Source organism: Pseudophryne corroboree, chromosome 11, assembly GCF_028390025.1.
Source record: "Pseudophryne corroboree isolate aPseCor3 chromosome 11, aPseCor3.hap2, whole genome shotgun sequence".
Lineage (NCBI taxonomy): Eukaryota > Metazoa > Chordata > Amphibia > Anura > Myobatrachidae > Pseudophryne > Pseudophryne corroboree.
Window position 1 is genome coordinate 360,450,028 of NC_086454.1, and position 25,309 is coordinate 360,475,336.

The following is a 25,309-nucleotide window of genomic DNA, read 5'->3' on the forward strand; positions in this document are numbered from 1 at the left end:
AAACAACGTTTAATATTAATTTGTATTTATTTTTGCTTTGGTTAGTATGAATATCAGGGCAAATTGTGCATTAAGCCAGTGGCTTCTAAAATGGGCCCTATTCTCCCATCCCTCCTGTGGTAAATTGTTATACTGATGACAGAACACCCCTGTATACCAGATTACAGTGATGTGAGTGACTGACTTGGCTGAAGTAATTTATTATGTGACGCTAGTTTCTGTGTTGTTATCACGCTGCACAGTAATTGCAAAAAAATAAAAATGCTAATCTTTAACGGTCTCTATGGCAACGCCGGGCGCGCCTCCCCGTGACGTCATCACGCGGCGCCCGGAAGTGCCCTAGCTTCGCGGTTGGTTCTATATCCGAGGGGCTGAAGGGACCTTGTGACGTATTGAGGGGAGGAGCTACGTCACCAGGGGGAGGAGCTACGGGCGAACAGGGTACCCGAAAAGTTCGCTCGCCACGCTTCGGGCACGGTGGCTCGCTCCGCTCCGCTTCGCTCACCACCTAATTACTAAAGGTAATAGTTGGTGGCGTGGATAGTAGAGGAACTATCCCGCTGGCCTAGCTCCTCCCCCTTGCGTCGTAACTCCTCCCCCTTTCGGAAAAGGTCCCTTAGCCCACTTGATTCTAGCATCTACCCTAGCTTCAACAGTACAACACAGCACACAGAGAGCTGGTCCGCTGGCACGTGTCTAGGAGAGAGAGGGAGAAGATGGACCGTGAGTTCCCTGCCCCTGTCACTGGCTGTGCACTGCAAGTCCCAGCATGCCCCCACATGTGTATTGGCAGTGTAGGGCTCAGGTTCCCCTGCAGAGTGATGGCAGCCCTTCTGTCACAGGATCCCAGTGCTGAGAGCTTGTTCTAGGGGCTGGCTCAGCCATGGGGCTGGGAGCTGAGATCTAAGTGCATGGCAGGGGTGGTAATGTGGCAGCCGGCTGTTTGCGGAGTCGGTATGTTAGGTCAGCAGTGAGTCGACACTCATGAGATGTTGAAGAAGGGGGAGGGTGGAAGCATTTACTAACAGGATTACACAATAATGTGTGTGTATATATAAATCTCTATCTTAGATGATTTGATGAAGTATAAAAAAAAAAAAGAATAAAATTGAGGAGCCAAAGAACAGACCAGGGGTAATATACTTTCTCTGACGTCCTAGTGGATGCTGGGAACTCCGTAAGGACCATGGGGAATAGACGGGCTCCGCAGGAGACTGGGCACTGTAAAAGAAAGATTAGGTACTATCTGGTGTGCACTGGCTCCTCCCTCTATGCCCCTCCTCCAGACCTCAGTTAGAATCTGTGCCCGGCCAGAGCTGGGTGCTCCTAGTGGGCTCTCCTGAGTTCACTATAAAGAAAGTATTTGTTAGGTTTTTTATTTTCAGTGAGATCTGCTGGCAACAGACTCACTGCTACGTGGGACTGAGGGGAGAGAAGCGAACCTACCTGCTTGCAGCTAGCTTGTGCTTCTTAGGCAACTGGACACCATTAGCTCCAGAGGGTTCGAACACAGGGCCTGACCTCGATCGTCCGTTCCCGGAGCTGCGCCGCCGTCCCCCTTGCAGAGACAGAAGAGAACGACGAAAACGGCGGCTGAAGACTCCTGTCTTCATTAAGGTAGCGCACAGCACTGCAGCTGTGCGCCATTGCTCCCACAGCACACCACACACTCCGGTCACTGTAGGGTGCAGGGCGCTGGGGGGGGGGGCGCCCTGGGCAGCAATTATAATACCTTTTGGCACAAATTATACACATAATACAGTCCGGCACTGTATATGTGTGCAAATCCCCGCCATTAAGTCACACAAAACGCGGGACAGAAGCCCGCCGCTGAGGGGGTGGGGCCTTCTTCCTCAGCACACCAGCGCCATTTTCCCTTCACAGCTCCGCTGGAAGCACCTCCCCAGGCTCTCCCCTGCAGTATCTGGATACAAGAAGGGTAAAAAAGAGGGGGGGGGGGGGACTTAAATTTAGGCGCAAATAAGATAAGTAAGCAGCTATTGGGAAAAATCATTTATTATAGTGTACATCCCTGTGTTATATAGCGCTGTGGTGTGTGCTGGCATACTCTCTCTCTGTCTCCCCAAAGGACTTTGTGGGGTCCTGTCCTCAGTCAGAGCATTTCCTGTGTGTGTGCGGTGTGTCGGCACGGCTGTGTCGACATGTTTGATGAGGAGGGTTACGTGGAGGCGGAGCAGGGGCAGATTAGTGTGGTGTCGTCCCCGACGGGGCCGACACCTGATTGGATGGATATGTGGAAGGTCTTAACCGACAGTGTCAACTCCTTACATAAAAGGTTCGATGACGCAGCAGCCTTGGGACAGCCGGGGTCTCAGCCCGCGCCTGCCCAGGCGACTCAGAGGCCGTCAGGGGCTCATAAACGCCCTCTGGCTCAGATGGTAGACACAGATGTCGACACGGAGTCTGGCTCCAGTGTAGATGAGGATGAGACAAATGTACAGTCTACAAAGGCCATCCGATGCATGATTACTGCAATGAAAGATGTATTGCACATTTCTGACGTTAACCCGGTTACCACCAAGAGGGGTATTATGTTTGGGGAGAAAAAGCAGCCAGTGACTTTTCCCCCATCTGATGAATTAAATGATTTGTGTGAAGAAGCGTGGAGTTCCCCTGATAAGAAACTAGTGATTTCTAAGAGGTTACTGATGGCGTACCCTTTCCCGCCATCAGATAGGTTACGTTGGGAAACATCCCCTAGGGTGGACAAGGCGCTCACATGCTTATCTAAAAGGGTGGCACTGCCGTCTCAGGATACGGCCGCCCTAAAGGAGCCTGTGGATAGAAAGCAGGAAGCTATCCTGAAGTCTGTGTATACACACTCTGGTACTCTACTGAGACCTGCTATTGCTTCGGCATGGATGTGTAGTGCTGCAGCAGCATGATCTGATACCCTGTCAGACAACATTGATTCCCTCAACAGGGATACTATTTTGCTAACCATGGAACATATAAAAGACGTCTTCTTATATATCCGGGATGCCCAGAGGGACATTTGCCTGCTGGCATCTAGAATTAATGCAATGTCCGTTTCTGCCAGGAGAGTATTATGGACTCGGCAGTGGACAGGTGATGTAGATTCTAAAAAACACAGGGAGGTTTTGCCTTATAAGGGTGAGGAATTGTTCGGGGACGGTCTCTCGGACCTCGTATCCACAGCAACAACTGGGAAGTCGACTTTTTTACCTCAGGTTTCCTCACAGCCTAAGAAAGCACCGTATTATCAAATGCAGTCCTTTCGGCCTCAGAAAGGCAAGCGGGTCAGAGGCACATCCTTTCTGGCCAGAGGCAGGGGTAGAGGAAAGAAGCTGCACCAGGCAGCCAGTTCCCAGGAACAAAAATCCTCCCCTGCTTCCACTAAGTCCACCGCATGACGTTGGGGCTCCACTGGCGGAGCCAGGTGCGGTGGGGGCGTGTCTCCGATACTTCAGCAACCAGTGGGTTCGCTCACAAGTGGATCTCTGGGCTGTTCAAATTGTATCTCAGGGATACAAGCTGGAGTTCGAGGCGACTCCCCCCTCGCCGTTACCTCAAATCAGCCTTGCCAGCTCCTCCCAGGGAAAGGGAGATAGTACTGGCGGCAATTCACAAGCTGTACCTCCAGCAGGTGATAATCAAGGTCCCCCTCCTTCAACAGGGAAGGGGTTACTATTCCACAATGTTTGTGGTACCGAAACCGGACGGTTCGGTGAGACCCATTCTAAATTTAAAATCCTTGAACACTTATATAAAGAAGTTCAAGTTCAAAATGGAATCGCTCAGGGCGGTTATTGCAAGCCTGGAAGAGGGGGATTTTATGGTGTCGCTGGACATCAAGGATGCTTACTTGCATGTCCCCATTTACCTACCTCACCAGGAGTACCTCAGGTTTGTGGTACAGAACTGTCATTACCAATTCCAGACGTTGCCGTTTGGTCTCTCCACGGCTCCGAGAATATTTACCAAGGTAATGGCCGAAATGATGATACTCCTTCGAAGAAAGGGAGTTATAATTATCCCGTACTTGGACGATCTCCTCATAAAGGCGAGGTCCAAAGAGCAGTTGTTGGTCAGCGTAGCACTCTCTCAGGAAGTGTTGCAACGGCACGGCTGGATTCTGAATATCCCAAAGTCGCAGCTGATTCCTACGACGCGTCTGCTTTTCCTGGGAATGATTCTGGACACAGAACAGAAGAAGGTGTTTCTCCCGGAGGAGAAGGCCCAGGAATTGTCATCTCTGGTCAGGGACCTCCTGAGACCAAAACAGGTGTCGGTGCATCACTGCTCGCGAGTCCTGGGAAAGATGGTGACTTCTTACGAAGCAATTCCCTTCGGCAGGTTCCATGCAAGGATCTTTCAGTGGGATCTGTTGGACAAATGGTCCGGATTGCATCTTCAGATGCATCGGTTGATCACCCTGTCCCCAAGGGCCAGGGTGTCTCTGCTGTGGTGGCTGCAGAGTGCTCATCTTCTCGAGGGACGCAGGTTCGGCATACAGGACTGGGTCCTGGTGACCACGGATGCAAGCCTCCGAGGATGGGGGGCAGTCACTCAGGGAAGAAACTTCCAAGGACAGTGGTCAAGTCTGGAGACTTCTCTACACATAAATATATTGGAACTAAGGGCCATCTACAACGCCCTGAGTCAAGCAGAGCCCCTGCTTCAAAACCAATCAGTACTGATTCAGTCAGACAACATCACGGCGGTCGCCCAGGTAAACCGCCAGGGCGGCACAAGAAGCAGGATGGCAATGGCAGAAGCCACAAGGATTCTTCGATGGGCGGAGAATCACGTGCTAGCACTGTCAGCAGTGTTCATTCCGGGAGTGAACAACTGGGAAGCAGACTTCCTCAACAGGCACGACCTCCACCCGGGAGAGTGGGGACTTCATCAAGAAGTCTTCACACAGATTGTAAATCGTTGGGAACTGCCACAGGTGGACATGATGGCGTCCCGCCTCAACAAAAAGCTAAAAAAATATTGCGCCAGGTCACGGGACCCTCAGGCGATAGCTGTGGACGCACTAGTGACACCGTGGGTGTACCAGTCGGTTTATGTGTTCCCTCCTCTTCCTCTCATACCCAAGGTACTGAGGATAGTAAGAAAGAGAGGAGTAAGAACTATACTCATCGTTCCGGATTGGCCAAGAAGAACTTGGTACCCAGAACTACAAGAAATGATCTCAGAGGACCCATGGCCTCTGCCTCTCAGACAGGACCTGTTACAGCAGGGGCCCTGTCTGTTCCAAGACTTACCGCGGCTGCGTTTGACGGCATGGCGGTTGAACGCCGGATCCTAACGGAAAAGGGCATTCCGGATGAAGTGATTCCTACGCTGATAAAAGCTAGGAAGGATGTGACAGCAAAGCATTATCACCGCGTATGGCGGAAATATGTTGCTTGGTGTGAGGCCAGGAAGGCCCCAACAGAGGAATTCCAGCTGGGTCGATTTCTGCACTTCCTACAGTCAGGGGTGACTATGGGCCTAAAATCGGGGTCCATAAAGGTCCAGATTTCGGCCTATCTATTTTCTTTCAAAAAGAACTGGCTTCCCTGCCTGAAGTTCAGACGTTTGTTAAGGGAGTGCTGCATATTCAGCCCCCTTTTGTGCCTCCAGTGGCACCTTGGGATCTTAACGTTGTGTTGGATTTCCTGAAATCACACTGGTTTGAGCCATTTAAGACCGTGGAGCTAAAGTATCTCACATGGAAGGTGGTCATGCTGTTGGCCTTAGCTTCAGCTAGGCGTGTGTCAGAATTGGCGGCTTTGTCATATAAAAGCCCATATCTGATCTTTCATATGGACAGGGCCGAGTTGAGGACTCGTCCCCAATTTCTCCCTAAGGTGGTATCAGCGTTTCCTTTGAACCAGCCTATTGTGGTGCCTGCGGCTACTCGGGACTTGGAGGACTCCAGGTTACTTGATGTAGTCAGGGCTTTGAAAATCTATGTAGCCAGGACGGCTGGAGTCAGGAAAACTGACTCGCTGTTTATCCTGCATGCACCCAACAAACTGGGTGCTCCGGCTTCAAAGCAAACTATTGCGTGCTGGATCTGTAACAAGATTCAGCAAGCTCATTCTGCGGCAGGGTTACCGCATCCTAAATCAGTAAAAGCCCATTCCACAAGGAAGGTGGGCTCTTCTTGGGCGGCTGCCCGAGGGGTCTCGGCTTTACAGCTTTGCCGAGCTGCTACTTGGTCGGGTTCAAACACATTTGCTAAGTACTACAAGTTTGATACCCTGGCTGAGGAGGACCTTGCCTTTGCTCATTCGGTGCTGCAGAGTCATCCGCACTCTCCCGCCCGTTTGGGAGCTTTGGTATAATCTCCATGGTCCTTACGGAGTTCCCAGCATCCACTAGGACGTCAGAGAAAATAAGAATTTACTCACCAGTAATTCTATTTCTCGTAGTCCGTAGTGGATGCTGGGCGCCCGTCCCAAGTGCGGACTCTCTGCAATACATGTATATAGTTATTGCTTAACTAAAGGGTTATTGTTATGAGCCATCTGTTACTGAGGCTCAGTTGTTGTTCATACTGTTAACTGGGTAAGGTTATCACAAGTTGTACAGTGTGATTGGTGTGGCTGGTATGAGTCTTACCCTGGATTCCAAATCCTTTCCTTGTTGTGTCAGCTCTTCCGGGCACAGTTTCCTTAACTGAGGTCTGGAGGAGGGGCAAAGAGGGAGGAGCCAGTGCACACCAGATAGTACCTAATCTTTCTTTTAGAGTGCCCAGTCTCCTGCGGAGCCCGTCTATTCCCCATGGTCCTTACGGAGTTCCCAGCATCCACTACGGACTACGAGAAATAGAATTATCGGTAAGTAAATTCTTATTTTTAATTTCATTAGTGTCCTTATTACAAGTGTTATAGCTATTTGGCCATGTCAGCACTTCTATGCAGCGTTTTTCAGGCATTGATGTGCTGTTCGCGGGGGGGGGGGGCTTAATCCAGACAATGGAGGTGTGTCTGGACCGTTTGTGGGGCGGGCGGTGGCGGATGCGTGGTGTCACAGCCGTTGCAACCCACAAGATGGCGGGGCAGCTAGGCTGTGGAGGCAGGGGGCTACCCTAAACATGTGAGTAATCTGCTGTTTGGTGAAGTGCTCCCATTTCAGCGGGCGGGGGGCAGGACCTGACATGTGGGGCGGCCTTGCCTTGCCCTGTGCTGCCCCCCCCCCCCCCATACATTCTAGTGGGAAGAGTTGTAGTTTGGCAAACTTTCGCACAACTCACCTCATGCAGAATTAGTCCCTGCGTTAGTCCGTCATGAATCTCATCCTCTGATAATAGACCCGGAAAACCGTTCACATGGTTACAGATATTACTGATTATTACATACTGTGTGATTGACCAATATTTCCTGAACTACCTTACGGCTTGGCAACATCTCACAGAGCTTTTACAAAAGTGCAGGTGACGACCACAGAGGTGGAATTCCAGGTAGTGTGTTTAGTTGGTTGTTATTGTGCTCCGATCTGCTCATTGCCCCAGTGCTGAGCGCAACCATTGCGTTTCCCTCCTCCGCCAGGCTGGTGCGAGACCAGTAACGGCACGTCGCACGGGAGACTTGGTAAGGAGATAGCCCCAAGGTCTGCTGTGAGCAGGGGCTCAGGACACATCTCTGCCCGCAGCAGCCCAGACTCTTCTCTGTAGATAAGCGGTTCTCTCCCCCTCTCTCCTGGAGGGCTGCACACAGATCCATTTACTATGTGGCACAATGTGGGTGGTCTGATGGGCATTGAGGGTAATCATCCTGGTTATAGGTGCATCATGTACAAACAGATCAGTGGACAACAGTGGTGAGAGCTTCAGCTGCGTGCGATGTCTTCCTCCCCTGTATGGTGGCATAAGTGCAGTCTTCAGCCTGTCAAGAGCCACCAAAAAGTGTTTGATCTGGGGGCTCAACCAAGAGTTAAAGACCTCTAGGGTCTGTCGCTCTCAGATACAGTATGGGTATTACTGATGAGCAATTCCAGCTCTTCTCACAAAGATACGGTGACACCAGGGCCTCGACAAGAAAAGAAACACCACATACATGGGGGTCATTCCTACCCGTTCGCACGCAACGGTTCTTTTCTGCGATGCGAACGGGTCGCCGGTGTAACGACGCCGCCAGCAAGAAATGTGATCGCAGCGGCGATCGCAAGAAGACGGACAGGCGGGAGGCGTTCCGGGATGGATACTCACCGTTTTCCAGGCGTGGCGAGTCCAACGCAGGCGTGTCGAGGCATTTGGAGGGTAAATGTCTGACGTCAGGACCGGGACCTTCATCGTTGGGTCCGTCGCACCGGGTGAGTAACTGCAGCCCTGGTCTTGTTTTACTTGAAACTTTTTTAGCATAGCGGGGGTGCACAAGCGATCGCAGCCCTGCTATGCTAAAATACACTCCCCCCCCCCCCCTCCCATAGGCGGCGTCGGGTTAATCGCACGAGCAGCAATAAGTTGCTACGTGCGATCAACTCAGAATGACCCCCCATGTACGGGAAATTATTAGTGCTATATGGAAAGCAGCAGTGCTATTTTTGTAGAAAAATAGGTTCAGGAACTCCGGTGGGTAGGCGGAGCTGTGGGAATGTGGGAGGAGCTACAGTGGGGGGCTTTGCAATAATAAAGAATTTGCGTGCCCCCCCAAAAAGGTGTGTGGTCTTGCTGCAAGGGGTGTGGCTTTGCTGCAAGGGGCATGGACTTGCAGGAAAAGACTACCTTATACCACAGTTATGCAACCCACACGCCCAGACATTGCCTACCACAGAAAATAAAACTTGATTCATGCCCCTTACATGATTTGTAATTTTTCCTCCTTGTAGTAATGCCCCTTACGCATTATGCCACACACCGTAATGCCCCTTGCACATTATGCCACACACCGCAATGCCCCTTGCGCATTGTGCCACACACCGCAATGCCCCTTGCGCATTGTGCCACACACCGCAATGCCCCTTGCGCATTGTGCCACACACCGCAATGCCCCTTGCGCATTGTGCCACACACCGCAATGCCCCTTGCGCAATGTGCCACACTCCGCAATGCCCCTTGCGCATTGTGCCACACACCGCAATGCCCCTTGCGCATTGTGCCACACACCGCAATGCCCCTTGCGCAATGTGCCACACTCCGCAATGCCCCTTGCGCATTGTGCCACACACCGCAATGCCCCTTGCGCATTGTGCCACACACCGCAATGCCCCTTGCGCAATGTGCCACACTCCGCAATGCCCCTTGCGCAATGTGCCACACTCCGCAATGCCCCTTGCGCAATGTGCCACACTCCGCAATGCCCCTTGCGCAATGTGCCACACTCCGCAATGCCCCTTGCGCAATGTGCCACACTCCGCAATGCCCCTTGCGCAATGTGCCACACTCCGCAATGCCCCTTGCGCAATGTGCCACACTCCGCAATGCCCCTTGCGCAATGTGCCACACTCCGCAATGCCCCTTGCGCAATGTGCCACACTCCGCAATGCCCCTTGCGCAATGTGCCACACTCCGCAATGCCCCTTGCGCAATGTGCCACACTCCGCAATGCCCCTTGCGCAATGTGCCACACTCCGCAATGCCCCTTGCGCAATGTGCCACACTCCGCAATGCCCCTTGCGCAATGTGCCACACTCCGCAATGCCCCTTGCGCAATGTGCCACACTCCGCAATGCCCCTTGCGCAATGTGCCACACTCCGCAATGCCCCTTGCGCAATGTGCCACACTCCGCAATGCCCCTTGCGCAATGTGCCACACTCCGCAATGCCCCTTGCGCAATGTGCCACACTCCGCAATGCCCCTTGCGCAATGTGCCACACGCCGCAATGCCCCTTGCGCAATGTGCCACACTCAGTTATGGCCCTGACACCATTTTATGCCCCACACACAATAATGTCCCTTACATATGATGCCACACAGCTTCTAATTACTTTTAAATTACCTGCCTGTTGTCAGGGGTCTCATGCTCGTTGCCAGGGGTTTAGTATATGTTGTCAGGGGTTTCATGCTTTTGGTTCCATGCGCGTTGCCAGGGGTTTCGTGCGCGTTGCTGGGGGTCTCTTACGCATTTCCAGGGGTCTCGTGCTCGTTCCCAAGGGTCTTTTGGGCCGTTGTCCCAGTAAAGTTTGGAAGGGCGGTAGCAGGCATCAGTAAGCATACCGCTAGCCACCACAGTTAATTGATACGCGCTGGGGGCTGCGGGAGCACTTCTGTCCGTAGCACTGTATAGAAAAAAAATCCCTCTGAAAATACGTGCCGCCGAGGAGACATTCGCTAGAGGTCAAATATGACCTCTAGTGTCTGTCTCCTCCTCGGTGGTGGCCATTTTTGGTGAGTTTTTTACACTGCTACGGATGGAAGCGCTATGGCCGCAGCCCCCAGCGCATCTCAATCCACTGCGGGGGCTAGCGGTATGGTTACTGATGCCTGCACCCGCCCTCCCAAACTTTACTGGGTCAGCGGCCAGGACGTTCCGGAACGCATTCTGAAGCGCTCCGGACGAAAAATAGCCCTGGAAAGCAGTACAACGGTTAGAAGTTGGAACGTCATCGTTCAGGCTGTGTAGCGCGGCCTAAATATCTGAAGAGATCTTGGTGCATTTGACGGCATGGGCAGCCCGCCAACCGCCTGTACACTTGCTGCGGGGGATGACGTCAAAGCTGGGCAGACAAATTCAAATTCCCACCCAGCTGTGATGTCAGGGTGACACATTGAGCGGCCGATCGATAAGTGAGATACTTACCTGAATCGGCCGCTTGGCCAGCGTGATGACCAGTACGCCATAAAGTCGCCCAGGTGTGTACCCAGCTTTAGGAACACTGGCTCGCTCATTTGCTTGCCGTAAAGCCAACACAGACGAGTGAATGGTTGCTCTAAGCGACAGGTACTGCAATTACCCCACTGTTATAAATTACCAACACTTGCCACTTAACGTTGCTTACTAAGACATTACTATCTCCTATGTAAGGACTATACCGTACGACTCTTGCCGGTCTGTACAAGACCAACGTAACCTCACCGGGATAAAGTTGAGTTTCTATTTCTGCTTATTAAGTAGAGAGAGAAAGAGACAGTGACCAGCATTCTGTATTAGGTGCTGTATGCTTTAGATTTTATCTTTTACACTTGCTATGCTTGAATAAGCGTTAAATACAGGTGCATGTTTACCAAGTTGAAGTTGTGGGGTATCTCCTAAAAATAACCTTTTTTAGGGGTTCCCTGCAATATACAGATCTCCAGTATTTAAGATGAGAGGTATCTGCCACAGTCTCACCATTTCCAACTGCAAAGCAGCCTCCGTATTGCGGAATATTGTTAATGCAATCTCTTGCGCTACCTGTCGGCATCATGAGAGTAGTAGTCCTGCGTCCAGTGAGTGTAATGCATTTGACGTGTCTGTGGTTACATAATAATTCCCGTTCTGGAGTATGGATGTACTCCAGATCAATCTTTCTTCCCAGCCCAATAAATAATTATACAGTGCATTACCGATGCTGCTGGCGCAGTCTGACGATGGCGCTTCTGTTTTTGTTTATTCTTTACCAAGTTTTGTTATTGCCTCCCAACCCCTCTCAAATTTAGGCCCCTTCTAATAAAAAAATAAATAAAAATGCATTAAGCAGGCAGTTTTTATTATGTTGCTGCTCAAGACAATATTTCTCCATTGATGTTCTCGAACAGCAAAAACCAAATTAGTGATAGAAGATGGAATGAAACACGGAGTTCCAGCCGCCAGTAAACAATTATGTCTAATGTCAGGGGACTGCCGACGGGAGGGGACAGGGCTGTGCCATGCAGACGTGCTCCCACATCAGCAGAGAATTCTCCGCTCCGTGCAGCTGTAAAAATATAAAAAGCAGCAGATTTTATGGGAGACGGCAATAAAAGCGTAATCTAACGTGTGGTGAACGTCCAAAGCTCCTGTAAAAAATAAACAGTAATAAAGTGCTGGTCGCTAGTATAACCCCCGAGCTGGGAAACTGCGCACGTGTTACTTTGTGGACTAGATGTAGGACAACGCACACTGGCTGAAAAACCATTGTGCGCTATGAGGATCACAGAATCTGATGTGCAACCGGTGTGTTTCATTGGGTTGACGGTGACTAGGTCGACACATGAAATAGATCGATGCGGTCATTAGGTCGACATGCAAAAAAATGTTGACATGTTTTTTGTTTGTTTTTTGTTGTAGTTTTATTTGTGTAGTTTTCTTCGTAAAGTGACCGAGAACCCCAATTAGTGCACCGTGTCCCCTCGCATGGTTCGCTTCACTCGCCGTGTTTCGGGCAAGGAGCCACGCTCCGCACCCGTGGCTCTCAGCACAGGTTACTATTACCAGTCGCAATCCATGTAGATCGTAAAGTATGAAAAAGTAAAAAAAAAAAAATTAATTAAAAAACTCATGTCAACCTTTTCATGTGTGAACCTTTCACGTTGACCTAATGACCAGATACCATGTGGAACACGTCTTGTGATGCTAATTATCGGTGCTGATAAACCCTGGTTCCCGTCACAGTGATTTTTTTTTTAGGCCCCTTACCCTCTACATAAAATATAGGTGGTCATTGCGAGTTGATCGCTAGCTGGTTTCGTTCGCTGTGCATCGATGGGGCAAAAAAACTGCACTTCTGCGCAGGCGTGAACGATGTATTTTCACACAAGGTCTTGCGATCCTTTTCAGTCGCACTGCTGGCCGCAGAGTGATTGACAGGAAGAGGGCGTTTCTGGGTGTCAACTGACCGTTTTCAGGGAGTGTTCGGAACAACGCAGGCGTGCCAGGAAAAACGCAGGCGTGGTTGGGTGAACGTAGGGCGTGTTTGTGATGTCAAAACAGGAACTGAACAGTCTGAAGTGATCGCAAGTGCTGAGTAGGTTTTGAGCTACTCTGAAACTGCACAAAAAAACTTTGTAGCCGCTCTGCGATCCTTTCATTCGCTCTTCTGCTAAGCTAAAATACACTCCCAGTGGGAGGCGGCATAGCGTTTGCACGGCTGCTAAAAACTGCTAGCGAGCGAACAACTCGGAATGACCCCCATAGTCTATACGTAAATGTGCAGTAATATCTGGTGTCACCATTCTTTTTCTTATTTGAAATAATATGCATTGATTGTTTAGAAAAACTTTGGGCATAAATCATTGCGATGCCGTTTCTGCTGGTATGAAATATACACCTGCGTTATACAGAGGCCCGCCAGTGTGTCAGTGCCACTAGTAGAAGGACACACGTGGGATATAATCCAGCAACAACTAGACATGTGATTATTTCCATTTAAATGTGACCGTTCTTCTCATCCTTTTATTTTCATTACTTGGAAGTAGCGGTTTGACAGCAAAAACACAAATTTCTTCCCTTGCCGCGTGATACATTAGTAACAACCCCATTTTAATGGGGCAGAAGTCCGGGGGCAGTTTTCCTGGCACCCGTCTCTTCCTCATGCAGCCCCAGCTGAAATCTGGGTACGGCCACATTACTGATTAGCGTAATTAATTTGCCAGACTTATGTTACGGAGGTGGATTAGTCCCTGGAAATACAGTTTTAGCAGCTCCTGAGGCTGCAGCTAGGGGGCGATAGTAGTTGCTAGTACTAGTTGGTAGGGAGGGTTGAAACCTGCAGTTACTGAGCCATCCCCTTTTAGGTCTGCATTACAGCAAAGTGCTTTGTGCAGCCTGGTACTCAGCAAATGTTTTTATTTTCACTTGAGACAGAAGAATACTGAATAACCAGATATGTCAAAAAAATCATTTTATTCTGTTCACTTTCTTTTTTCCCTGTAGATCTAATATACCAAAAAATTCCTCAAGAAGAGTCCAAGGGGCTTGGACTGGAGGTGAGTTGTTTATATGTTGTTGGCGCTGGGCACCACCAATGCAAATCTGGGTGTATCTAGCAAATAACAGCAGGGGAATTTTGTTCACATATCGATCAGAACTTTTAAGCTTGCAGCCTGTCGTCGAGGAACCCCGATTCTCTGCAAGTGCCTACACTAGCATTAGACTGCAGTTACGGTGTACTCACCTCTCCGGTAAGAAGGGTAACACCCAGACAGGGGATGCTGTGTGTGTGCCAACCCCACTAGGCCTTATGTAGCCTTGGTTGGCAGCATGACGACAGCGGGTACATTTTTGCATAGTTTTGTTATGGCACCTAATGACACGACGTAAGTGCCCGATCCGTCACAATGCATTCTGTATTGTCTTATGCACTGGCAGAGTAGTTGCCGTCTATCTCCTCACTGCCGTGTAACTTAGGGGGAAAGAGTTTGTTGATTTTAAGTCTGATTTATTGTAACTTTCCTATAGGTAAAGTTGAAGGCCAAAGCAGTGGCCATGAGACACCTCTGTGACTTTTATGTACATGGTGCGACAAGAGGAGAGAGACCTAGTAACCATGTAGTAACGTGACAGCGGATTTAAACCTAAATGCATTAACCGCTGTACTAGTAAACTTGGCACTAACTTATTTCCTTAATGCGTTCTTGGTTCTGCGTTTGTGTGATTGAGGTTTGTTCTCTATAGCGTATGTTTGAGGGTGATGTGTTTTTCTTCCAGATGCAAAGCTCAAAGAAAGCGGAGGCGTTTGTGAATGCCTTTCTGAAGCGCAGTATGCCGAACCTGAAGAAGAAGACTATACAGGAGTCTCTGGAGCGGAAGGCTGTGGTGCTGGAGCACGTTCACAAGAAGAAGAAGAGGGTGAAACAGAAGAAGTCAAAGGCTTTAACTGCCAAGGAGAGGAGGGAGATGAGACTGTTTGAGATTAAAGCAGACCAGCAGAGGTGGGGATCTTGTCCAGCGTGTGCTGCAGTATTTTCCTGTCCTCGTCCAGTAATTGCCATCTCCTCATATACAGGTATGACATGTACCTTCCTCTCCATCAGCTCTGGAAGCAGTATATCCGGGACCTGTGCAATGGGTTAAGACCAGATGCGTGAGTATTCTGTATTATACTCTGCCTGCTACACCAAGAAATCGCTTTATGTGACCACAATATAGCGAGAACCGCCTCTGAACAATTACCATTGCCCCACTTTCCAGACACCGGTCGTTTGCTGGTATCTAGTTGCCTATAATTGTCTCCTCCCCGCCCCATACAGTCGCCCTCCCTTCCCAATAAATATCACTCCCTGTTCCCCACCCCATAAAGCTGCCTGTTCCTCTCTCCGCTCCACAGTGCTGCCTGTCATCCCCTCCTCCCCGCTCCATAGTGCTGCCTGTCATCCCCTCCTCCCCGTTCCATTGTGCTGCCTGTCATCCCCTCCTCCCCGCTCCACAGTGCTGCCTGTCATCCCCTCCTCTCCGCTCCACAGTGCTGCCTGTCATCCTCTCCTCCCCGCTCCACAGTGCTGCTTATCATCCCCTCCTCCCCGCTCCATAGTGCTGCCTGTCATCCCCTCCTCCCTGCTCCACAGTGCTGCTTATCATCCCCTCCTCCCCGCTCCATAGTGCTGCCTGTCATCCTCTCCTCCCCGCTCCACAGTGCTGCCTGTCATCCCCTCCTCCCCGCTCCACAGTGCTGCCTGTCATCCTCTCCTCCCCGCTCCACAGTGCTGCTTATCATCCCCTCCTCCCCGCTCCACAGTGCTGCTTATCATCCCCTCCTCCCCGCTCCATAGTGCTGCCTGTCATCCCCTCCTCCCTGCTCCACAGTGCTGCTTATCATCCCCTCCTCCCCGCTCCATAGTGCTGCCTGTCATCCTCTCCTCCCCGCTCCACAGTGCTGCCTGTCATCCCCTCCTCCCCGCTTCATAGTGCTGCCTGTCATCTCCTGCTATTATATTTTTGCCCTGCTGGCAGTCACCCCTCCGCCTTGCCCTCTATAAGCCGCTCTTCTTCTTGCCTTATGGTAATACCTGTTACACAGTAACGTGCTACACATGGAGCACATTATATATGTGTCCTCTCTGTACATATGAGACCTGGCAGGCAGGTGTCCGGCAGTGCTACACGATTATAGTGTAAAGGGGATCAATACAGCAATACCCTGTGTATTACCATTGTCTATATTGCCGTTCTAGGCAGCCGCAGATGGTCCAGAGCAAGATGCTGAAAGCGGACTTACACGGTGCGCTGGTGATGGGTACGTAGTCTGTGTCTGGGTATAACCTGCTCTCACTAATCATCACCTTTTCTCTATCGTCCTAGTGGATGCTGGGGTTCCTGAAAGGACCATGGGGAATAGCGGCTCCGCAGGAGACAGGGCACAAAAAGTAAAGCTTTCCGATCAGGTGGTGTGCACTGGCTCCTCCCCCTATGACCCTCCTCCAAGCCTCAGTTAGATTTTTGTGCCCGGCCGAGAAGGGTGCAATCTAGGTGGCTCTCCTAAAGAGCTGCTTAGAGAAAGTTTAGCTTAGGTTTTTTATTTTACAGTGAGTCCTGCTGGCAACAGGATCACTGCAACGAGGGACTTAGGGGAGAAGAAGTGAACTCACCTGCGTGCAGGATGGATTGGCTTCTTGGCTACTGGACATCAGCTCCAGAGGGACGATCACAGGTACAGCCTGGATGGTCACCGGAGCCTCGCCGCCGGCCCCCTTGCAGATGCTGAAACATGAAGAGGTCCAGAATCGGCGGCAGAAGACTCCTCAGTCTTCTAAAGGTAGCGCACAGCACTGCAGCTGTGCGCCATTTTCCTCTCCGCACACTTCACACGGCAGTCACTGAGGGTGCAGGGCGCTGGGAGGGGAGCGCCCTGGGAGGCAAATGAAAACCTATTTGGCTAAAAAATACCTCACATATAGCCTCCGGGGGCTATATGGAGATATTTAACCCCTGCCAGAATACACTAAAGAGCGGGAGACGAGCCCGCCGGAAAAGGGGCGGGGCCTATCTCCTCAGCACACAGCGCCATTTTCCTTACACAGCTCCGCTGGTCAGGACGGCTCCCAGGTCTCTCCCCTGCACTGCACTACAGAAACAGGGTAAAACAAGAGAGGGGGGGGCAAAATAGTGGCAAAAATTATATTATAAAAGCAGCTATACAGGGAGCACTTATTATAAGGCTATCCCTGTCATATATAGCGCTTTTGGTGTGTGCTGGCAAACTCTCCCTCTGTCTCCCCAAAGGGCTAGTGGGGTCCTGTCTTCGTTAAGAGCATTCCCTGTGTGTCTGCTGTGTGTCGGTACGTGTGTGTCGACATGTATGAGGACGATATTGGTGTGGAGGCGGAGCAATTGCCAAATATGGGGATGTCACCTCCTAGGGGGTCGACACCAGAATGGATGCCTTTATTTATGGAATTACGGGATAGTGTCAACACGCTAAAGCAGTCGTTTGACGACATGAGACGGCCGGACAATCAGTTAGTGCCTGTCCAGGCGCCTCAAACACCGTCAGGGGCTGTAAAACGCCCTTTGCCTCAGTCGGTCGACACAGACCCAGACACAGGCACTGATTCCAGTGGCGACGGTGACGAATCAACCGTATTTTCCAGTAGGGCCACACGTTATATGATTTTGGCAATGAAGGAGGCGTTACATTTAGCTGATACTACAGGTACCACTAAACAGGGTATTATGTGGGGTGTGAAAAAACTACCTATAGTTTTCCTGAATCAGAAGAACTAAATGATGTATGTGATGAAGCGTGGGTTGCCCCCGATAAAAAGATGCTAATTTCAAAGAAGTTATTAGCTTTATACCCTTTCCCGTCAGAGGTTAGGGCGCGCTGGGAAACACCTCCTAGGGTGGACAAGGCGCTCACACGCTTATCTAAACAAGTGGCGTTACCCTCTCCTGAGACGGCCGCACTTAAAGATCCAGCAGATAGGAGGATGGAAAATATCCAAAAAAGTATATACACACATACAGGTGTTATACTACGACCAGCTATAGCGACAGCCTGGATGTGCAGTGCTGGAGTAGCTTGGTCAGAGTCCCTGATTGAAAATATTGATACCCTGGATAGGGACAATGTTTTACTGTCTTTAGAGCAAATAAAGGATGCATTTCTTTATATGCGTGATGCACAGAGGGATATCTGCACACTGGCATCACGGGTAAGTGCTATGTCCATTTCGGCCAGAAGAAGTTTATGGACGCGACAGTGGTCAGGCGATGCGGACTCAAAACGGCATATGGAAGTTTTGCCGTATAAAGGGGAGGAGTTATTTGGAGTCGGTCTATCAGATTTGGTGGCCACGGCTACAGCCGGGAAATCCACCTTTTTACCTCAAGCTACTCCCCAACAGAAAAAGACACCGACTTTTCAACCGCAGCCCTTTCGTTCCTTTAAAAACAAGAGAGCAAAGGGATATTCATATCTGCCACGAGGCAGAGGAAGGGGGAAGAGACACCAACAGGCAGCTCCTTCCCAGGAACAGAAGCCCTCCCCCGCTTCTACAAAAGCCTCAGCATGACGCTGGGGCTTCTCAAGCGGACTCGGGGGCGGTGGGCGGTCGTCTCAAGAATTTCAGCGCGCAGTGGGCTCACTCGCAGGTAGATCCCTGGATCCTGCAGATAATATCTCAGGGGTACAGGTTGGAACTAGAGACAGATCCGCCTCGCCGTTTCCTGAAGTCTGCTTTACCAACGTCCCCCTCCGAAAGGGAGACGGTTTTGGAAGCCATTCACAAGCTGTACTCTCAGCAGGTGATAGTCAAGGTACCTCTTCTACAACAGGGAAAGGGGTATTATTCCACTCTATTTGTGGTACCGAAGCCGGACGGCTCGGTAAGACCTATTCTAAATCTGAAGTCCTTGAACCTGTACATAAAGAAGTTCAAGTTCAAAATGGAGTCACTCAGAGCAGTGATAGCGAACCTGGAAGAAGGGGACTTTATGGTGTCCTTGGACATCAAGGATGCGTACCTCCACGTTCCAATTTACCCCTCACACCAGGGGTACCTCAGGTTCGTTGTACAAAACTGTCACTATCAGTTTCAGACGCTGCCGTTCGGATTGTCCACGGCACCTCGGGTCTTTACAAAGGTAATGGCCGAGATGATGATTCTTCTTCGAAGAAAAGGCGTATTAATTATCCCATACTTGGACGATCTCCTAATAAGGGCAAGGTCCAGAGAACAGCTAGAGAGGGGATTAGCACTGTCTCAAGAAGTGCTAAAACAGCACGGCTGGATTCTGAATATTCCAAAATCCCAGTTAATGCCGACAACTCGTCTGCTGTTCCTAGGGATGATTCTGGACACGGTTCAGAAAAAGGTTTTTCTCCCGGAGGAAAAAGCCAAGGAGTTATCCGAGCTTGTCAGGAACCTCCTAAAACCAGGAAAGGTGTCTGTACATCAATGCACAAGAGTCCTGGGAAAAATGGTGGCTTCTTACGAAGCAATTCCATTCGGCAGATTCCATGCACGAATTTTCCAGAGGGATCTGTTGGACAAATGGGCAGGGTCGCATCTTCAGATGCACCAGCGGATAACCCTGTCTCCAAGGACAAGGGTATCTCTTCTGTGGTGGTTGCAGAGTGCTCATCTATTGGAGGGCCGCAGATTCGGCATACAGGATTGGATCCTGGTGACCACGGACGCCAGCCTGAGAGGCTGGGGAGCAGTCACACAAGGAAGAAACTTCCAGGGAGTGTGGACGAGCCTGGAAACGTCTCTTCACATAAACATTCTGGAACTAAGAGCAATCTACAATGCTCTAAGCCAGGCAGAACCTCTGCTTCAAGGAAAACCGGTGTTGATCCAGTCGGACAACATCACGGCAGTCGCCCATGTAAACAGACAGGGCGGCACAAGAAGCAGGAGTGCAATGGCAGAAGCTGCAAGGATTCTTCGCTGGGCAGAGAATCATGTGATAGCACTGTCAGCAGTGTTCATCCCGGGAGTGGACAACTGGGAAGCAGACTTCCTCAGCAGACACGACCTTCACCCGGGAGAGTGGGGACTTCATCCGGAAGTCTTCCACATGCTGGTAACCCGTTGGGAAAGACCAATGGTGGACATGATGGCGTCTCGCCTCAACAAAAAACTGGACAGGTATTGCGCCAGGTCAAGAGATCCGCAGGCAATAGCTGTGGACGCGCTGGTAACGCCTTGGGTGTACCAGTCGGTGTATGTGTTTCCTCCTCTGCCTCTCATACCAAAAGTATTGAGAATTATACGGCAAAGAGGCGTAAGAACGATACTAGTGGTTCCGGATTGGCCAAGAAGGACTTGGTACCCGGAACTTCAAGAGATGATCACGGAAGATCCGTGGCCTCTACCTCTAAGGAGGGACTTGCTTCAGCAGGGTCCCTGTCTGTTTCAAGACTTACCGCGGCTGCGTTTGACGGCATGGCGGTTGAACGCCGGATCCTAAAGGAAAAAGGCATGCCGGAAGAAGTCATTCCTACTTTGATTAAAGCAAGGAAGGAAGTAACCGTGCAACACTATCACCGCATTTGGCGAAGATATGTTGCGTGGTGCGAGGATCGGAGTGCTCCGACGGAGGAATTTCAACTGGGTCGATTCCTACATTTCCTGCAATCAGGATTGTCTATGGGTCTCAAATTGGGATCTATTAAGGTTCAAATTTCGGCCCTGTCGATTTTCTTTCAAAAAGAATTGGCTTCAGTTCCTGAAGTCCAGACTTTTGTTAAGGGAGTGCTGCATATACAGCCTCCTGTGGTGCCTCCAGTGGCACCGTGGGATCTCAATGTGGTTTTGGACTTTCTAAAATCTCATTGGTTTGAACCACTAAAAAAGGTGGATTTAAAATATCTCACATGGAAAGTGACCATGTTACTAGCCCTGGCTTCGGCCAGGAGAGTGTCAGAACTGGCAGCTTTATCTTACAAAAGCCCATATCTGATTTTCCATTCGGACAGGGCAGAACTGCGGACTCGTCCGCATTTTCTCCCTAAGGTGGTGTCAGCATTTCATCTGAACCAGCCTATTGTAGTGCCTGCGGCTACAAGTGACTTGGAGGACTCCAAGTTACTGGACGTTGTCAGAGCATTAAAAATATATATTGCAAGGACAGCTGGAGTCAGAAAATCTGACTCGTTGTTTATATTGTATGCACCCAACAAGATGGGTGCTCCTGCGTCTAAGCAGACGATTGCTCGTTGGATCTGTAGCACAATCCAACTTGCACATTCTGTGGCAGGCCTGCCACAGCCTAAATCTGTAAAGGCCCACTCCACAAGGAAGGTGGGCTCATCTTGGGCGGCTGCCCGAGGGGTCTCGGCATTACAACTTTGCCGAGCAGCTACGTGGTCAGGGGAGAACACGTTTGTAAAATTTTACAAATTTGATACTCTGGCTAAGGAGGACCTGGAGTTCTCTCATTCGGTGCTGCAGAGTCATCCGCACTCTCCCGCCCGTTTGGGAGCTTTGGTATAATCCCCATGGTCCTTTCAGGAACCCCAGCATCCACTAGGACGATAGAGAAAATAAGAATTTACTTACCGATAATTCTATTTCTCGGAGTCCGTAGTGGATGCTGGGCGCCCATCCCAAGTGCGGATTATCTGCAATAATTGTACATAGTTATTGTTAACTAATTCGGGTTATTGTTTAGGAAGCCATCTTTCAGAGGCTCCTCTGTTATCATACTGTTAACTGGGTTTGATCACAAGTTGTACGGTGTGATTGGTGTGGCTGGTATGAGTCTTACCCGGGATTCAAAATTCCTCCCTTATTGTGTACGCTCGTCCGGGCACAGTACCTAACTGAGGCTTGGAGGAGGGTCATAGGGGGAGGAGCCAGTGCACACCACCTGATCGGAAAGCTTTACTTTTTGTGCCCTGTCTCCTGCGGAGCCGCTATTCCCCATGGTCCTTTCAGGAACCCCAGCATCCACTACGGACTCCGAGAAATAGAATTATCTGTAAGTAAATTCTTATTTTCTCAATGTATATTTGTTATTGTTTTATGGAGGTGCCATACGCATAACCAGTGATAGTGAGGGGGGAAAAAACTTGCAGTAATATCATGACTTCTATCTTTTACTTTTCCAAGCCCCATTTCACCATGCTATGCCATGCAAGAATCTGGAAACAGTGACTGTACTTTCTGCATAGTACGCATTGAACATGCTGTGCCCTGTAACTCATGGAGCTAGGAAACAATCCATATACATTTACAGCAGGGATCCTTGTACAGCCACCCCATGCAGCGGGCAGGCGTCAGTGCTCCTCAGTGATGTCAGTGCTCCTCAGTGATGTCAGTGCTCCTCAGTGATGTCAGTGCTCCTCAGTGATGTCAGTGCTCCTTAGAGATTAAATAGTTTTTATTGTCATCAGATTATTGTTTCGTCTGCTCTCACTATGTGTAGGTTGCTAAATAAACTCTAAACACTATTCAAGTGAAAAAGGGGCCAAGGGTTCCACAAATTCAAAGTGGGATCCTAAAATCACCTTTAGACTTCCCCTGATTCTCCTATACTTTCTATTAAGAGCCACGTCTGTCGTTGTCCCAGAGCAGTAGCGCCCTGACGCTTGGCGGGCCCAGAGCGGTGGCGCCCTGACGCTTGGCGGTCCAGGAGCAGTTGGTGCCCTGACGCTTGGCGGGCCAGGAGCAGTTGGTGCCCTGACGCTTGGCGGGCCTGGACCCAGCCCAGTTACCCACTGGCCCTTGCGGCCCCACCTACATGAGCAGATGAGTAGCGCAGAAGTAATCCGCTGTAAATCTGTAGTCAGTGATGGTCCAATGAGTGTTCTCCAGTCATGTGACCTCACCCCACGTGTATAACTTCCAGCATTAACGTTCCTTAATATTACCGTGTGTCACACTTTCTGTCCTATATTCTTCTCCTATTCACAGTATCAAAATCAAAGTGTCCATCATACGTGGGACTGAAGGGAATCATCCTACAGGAGACGAAGCATGTCTTTAAAATCATCACCAAAGAAGACAAATTGAAAGGTACGTTGTTTTCTGTCCAGTAGTGATTCCCAGGTATGTCTGATGCGTAAAACCGCAGCGCCTCATTAGAACAGCCCCCCTCCGTCTGCTCCCCGAGAGCTCGGTGACCTGCAGTTACCGTTATCTTTACTCCCCATTCTTAAATGTCCCACAAATCTCTGAACTAGCGCATTGATAAATTGGCAGCTCTCTTTTCACTAGGAGTATTTCTCTTTTATCCTCAATGAGTTCTTTACCTTGTTTCAAAATATAAATATACATATGTGTTTCCAAACACGTTTACCAAACTAAATGCAGAAATAGATATCACTGGCTGTGCATCCTTTTCTCCTTGGACTGTTAGCGGAGGGCTTACTCGTAGTCAGAGTATCTTCTAGTCTTTCCATGTAACCCCCTGCACCAGTCTCCGGTATAACGCTGTTGTTCTGGGATTCGCAGCTCTCTAGCAGCTAATTCTCATGAGGCTTCTAGTAAGAGGGTTTGGAATGCAATGCACAGCCAAGCTCAGTGAGATAGTGAAAGCACTCACCAGCCAATAACATTTGGCAATACCCTAAATCAGAGGTTCCTAAACCTCAAAGCATCCTGACAGGCCAGGTTTTAAGGATATCCATGCTAGACCACATGTGACTTAATTGGAACGTCAGTCAATTTAATTTAGCCATTTGTTCTCAACCATGGATATTCTTAAAACCTGGACTGTTAGGGTGCCTTGTGGCCCGTGTTTGGAAACCACTGTCCTAAATATTAGTTACCGCAGTGGCCAGATTCATCTTCCCGTGCAGTTAGCTTCTTGTCAATGACCAATCGCAGCAGTAATACACTGAAACGCGTCATCTTCCTCTTTACGGTAATTTTTCAGCGAGTACTAGAATTGATATCCATACATTAAATAATTTTGATATCTGTGGCTGTAGCAGAAAGGGTATCATAATGTTACCTCGAGTACAATCGTAACCGAGACATTTCTCAGAATGATCGAGGCAATTTCTCCATAGACAGTTTAAGTAGGGTCTTTTTACATCTAATTTACGGGCCGCTTCCTGCTTCGCTTGACAGTTGTTCCCAAGCTGAACTGCGTCTTCTGCACGGAAATTGATGGATTTATCACGTACATCTACGGAAGCAGGCTTCAGATGAGAGCCAGTGAGCGCTCTGCCAAGAAATTTAAAGCGAGAGGAAGCCTAGACCTGTAGCCGTGTTATAAAGCAGAGATCAAACGCTGATCTGTTACAGTCTTCTTCTTTTTTTCCCCTTTCCTGGAGATACGTGGAAACATTGGATGAAAATCACTAAGTCGTGTGAGGGTAATATCGTATTTTGCGCCTTCTGGAGGAGTTTCAAGGGCTGCTGGAACTGAGTAATGATGAAACTCTTGTACAACTAATAAACTCCCACGGAAGTAAAACATTTTTATTTCCTGTAGATGACACATAATATCCTGTGCCATTAAACTGCTGCCATACTTTACGATGTCCTAAAATGTTTGGAATGTAAGAATTTTCAGTGTTCTAATAAGATGGCAAAAAGTGAAAATTTAAAGGGCTGAAACACGGCCGCCTCGTCTAATGAGCGCACCGAGGAGGAGGAGGCGGCGCCGAGGAAGCAATTAACAACGGCAGGAGGTTTTAGTGCTTCAAATTCAAATGATCCATTAAACGGAAAACATCCGAGAACTGATCTTTTTTTGGATTTTTTTTTTGTTTTTTTTGTTTTATTTCCCTTTTTAGTTATTGGCATTTAAAAGTTTGGCAGTGACAGGATTAATCTGCACACTACCTATAATTAATTTATTGTGGACATTTCCTATGATAAACACACACACGTTAACTGTCACATTGTGCAATAAAGTGTTAATGCTATAAAAATAAACAACACGGCACATGTAGCATAAATGTAACACAGATTCCAACATTTCTTATCTGTGACGTTCTACAGAAGCATTACGGGTGTTGCCGTGTGTAAGGATGGAAAACATGATAAAGAATGTGTCTGTATTTCTTTTAATTACCTGACGTTTCTCAGAGACGGGAGGATGTGACTCCAGATGGAAGGTAATTAGTGGTGGTGATAGTCTCTGACCATGATGGGAGTTGTGGTTCACCAACAGACTAAGACACAGAGTTGTTTTTCATTTTGTATAGCATTTTGGAGACGTGAAAGTCCACAATTAACTGCGCCCATGTTGTTCTTCTAAACTTTGTTTATTTACTAAATGGAGATATTTAAAAGCTGCTTATTATCTGGGTTTTCCTGCAGAATTTAAAAGGGCCTCCCAAACACAGTTTAACAGTAAAAATGATTAATATATAAAGGATAGAATGTGTCGTAAGTAACTTCTTTGTATTTTTTTAATCATTAATGACGGCAAGCACTTCCTCCCTTGACTTGCACGTCCCTGCTTTGGGCATGTGCAGCAGCTCAGCTCTGTCCCTTAAACTGCATGATGTGGCGGCAGCTCTAGTAATTGTTTTATTTTCCATTGCTTTTGTTGTCATAATTTGAGCCACTTGCCAAGAGGAAGGGGG

The 25,309-nt window shown here is 49.3% G+C and overlaps 1 protein-coding gene across 1 annotated transcript; it reads left to right on the forward strand.

The window, feature by feature from the left end:
* Positions 1-568: 568 nt before the first annotated feature.
* Positions 569-24,251, forward strand: POP4 (POP4 homolog, ribonuclease P/MRP subunit). The gene is made up of 7 exons (XM_063946031.1): positions 569-723; positions 13,753-13,805; positions 14,527-14,750; positions 14,825-14,902; positions 15,990-16,051; positions 22,680-22,781; positions 23,841-24,251. Exons 1-7 carry the CDS (start codon positions 717-719, stop codon positions 23,975-23,977), a joined length of 663 nt encoding a protein of 220 aa, XP_063802101.1. The 5' UTR covers positions 569-716; the 3' UTR covers positions 23,978-24,251.
* The last annotated feature ends 1,058 nt before the right edge of the window (positions 24,252-25,309 follow it).

Excerpts from the sequence above, each read along its gene's own strand:
- POP4 (XM_063946031.1), top strand. Across the intron at positions 14,751-14,824 it reads ATTAAAGCAGACCAGCAGAG|GTATGACATGTACCTTCCTC; the intron begins GTGGGGATCTTG and ends CCTCATATACAG. Across the intron at positions 14,903-15,989 it reads AATGGGTTAAGACCAGATGC|GCAGCCGCAGATGGTCCAGA; the intron begins GTGAGTATTCTG and ends TTGCCGTTCTAG.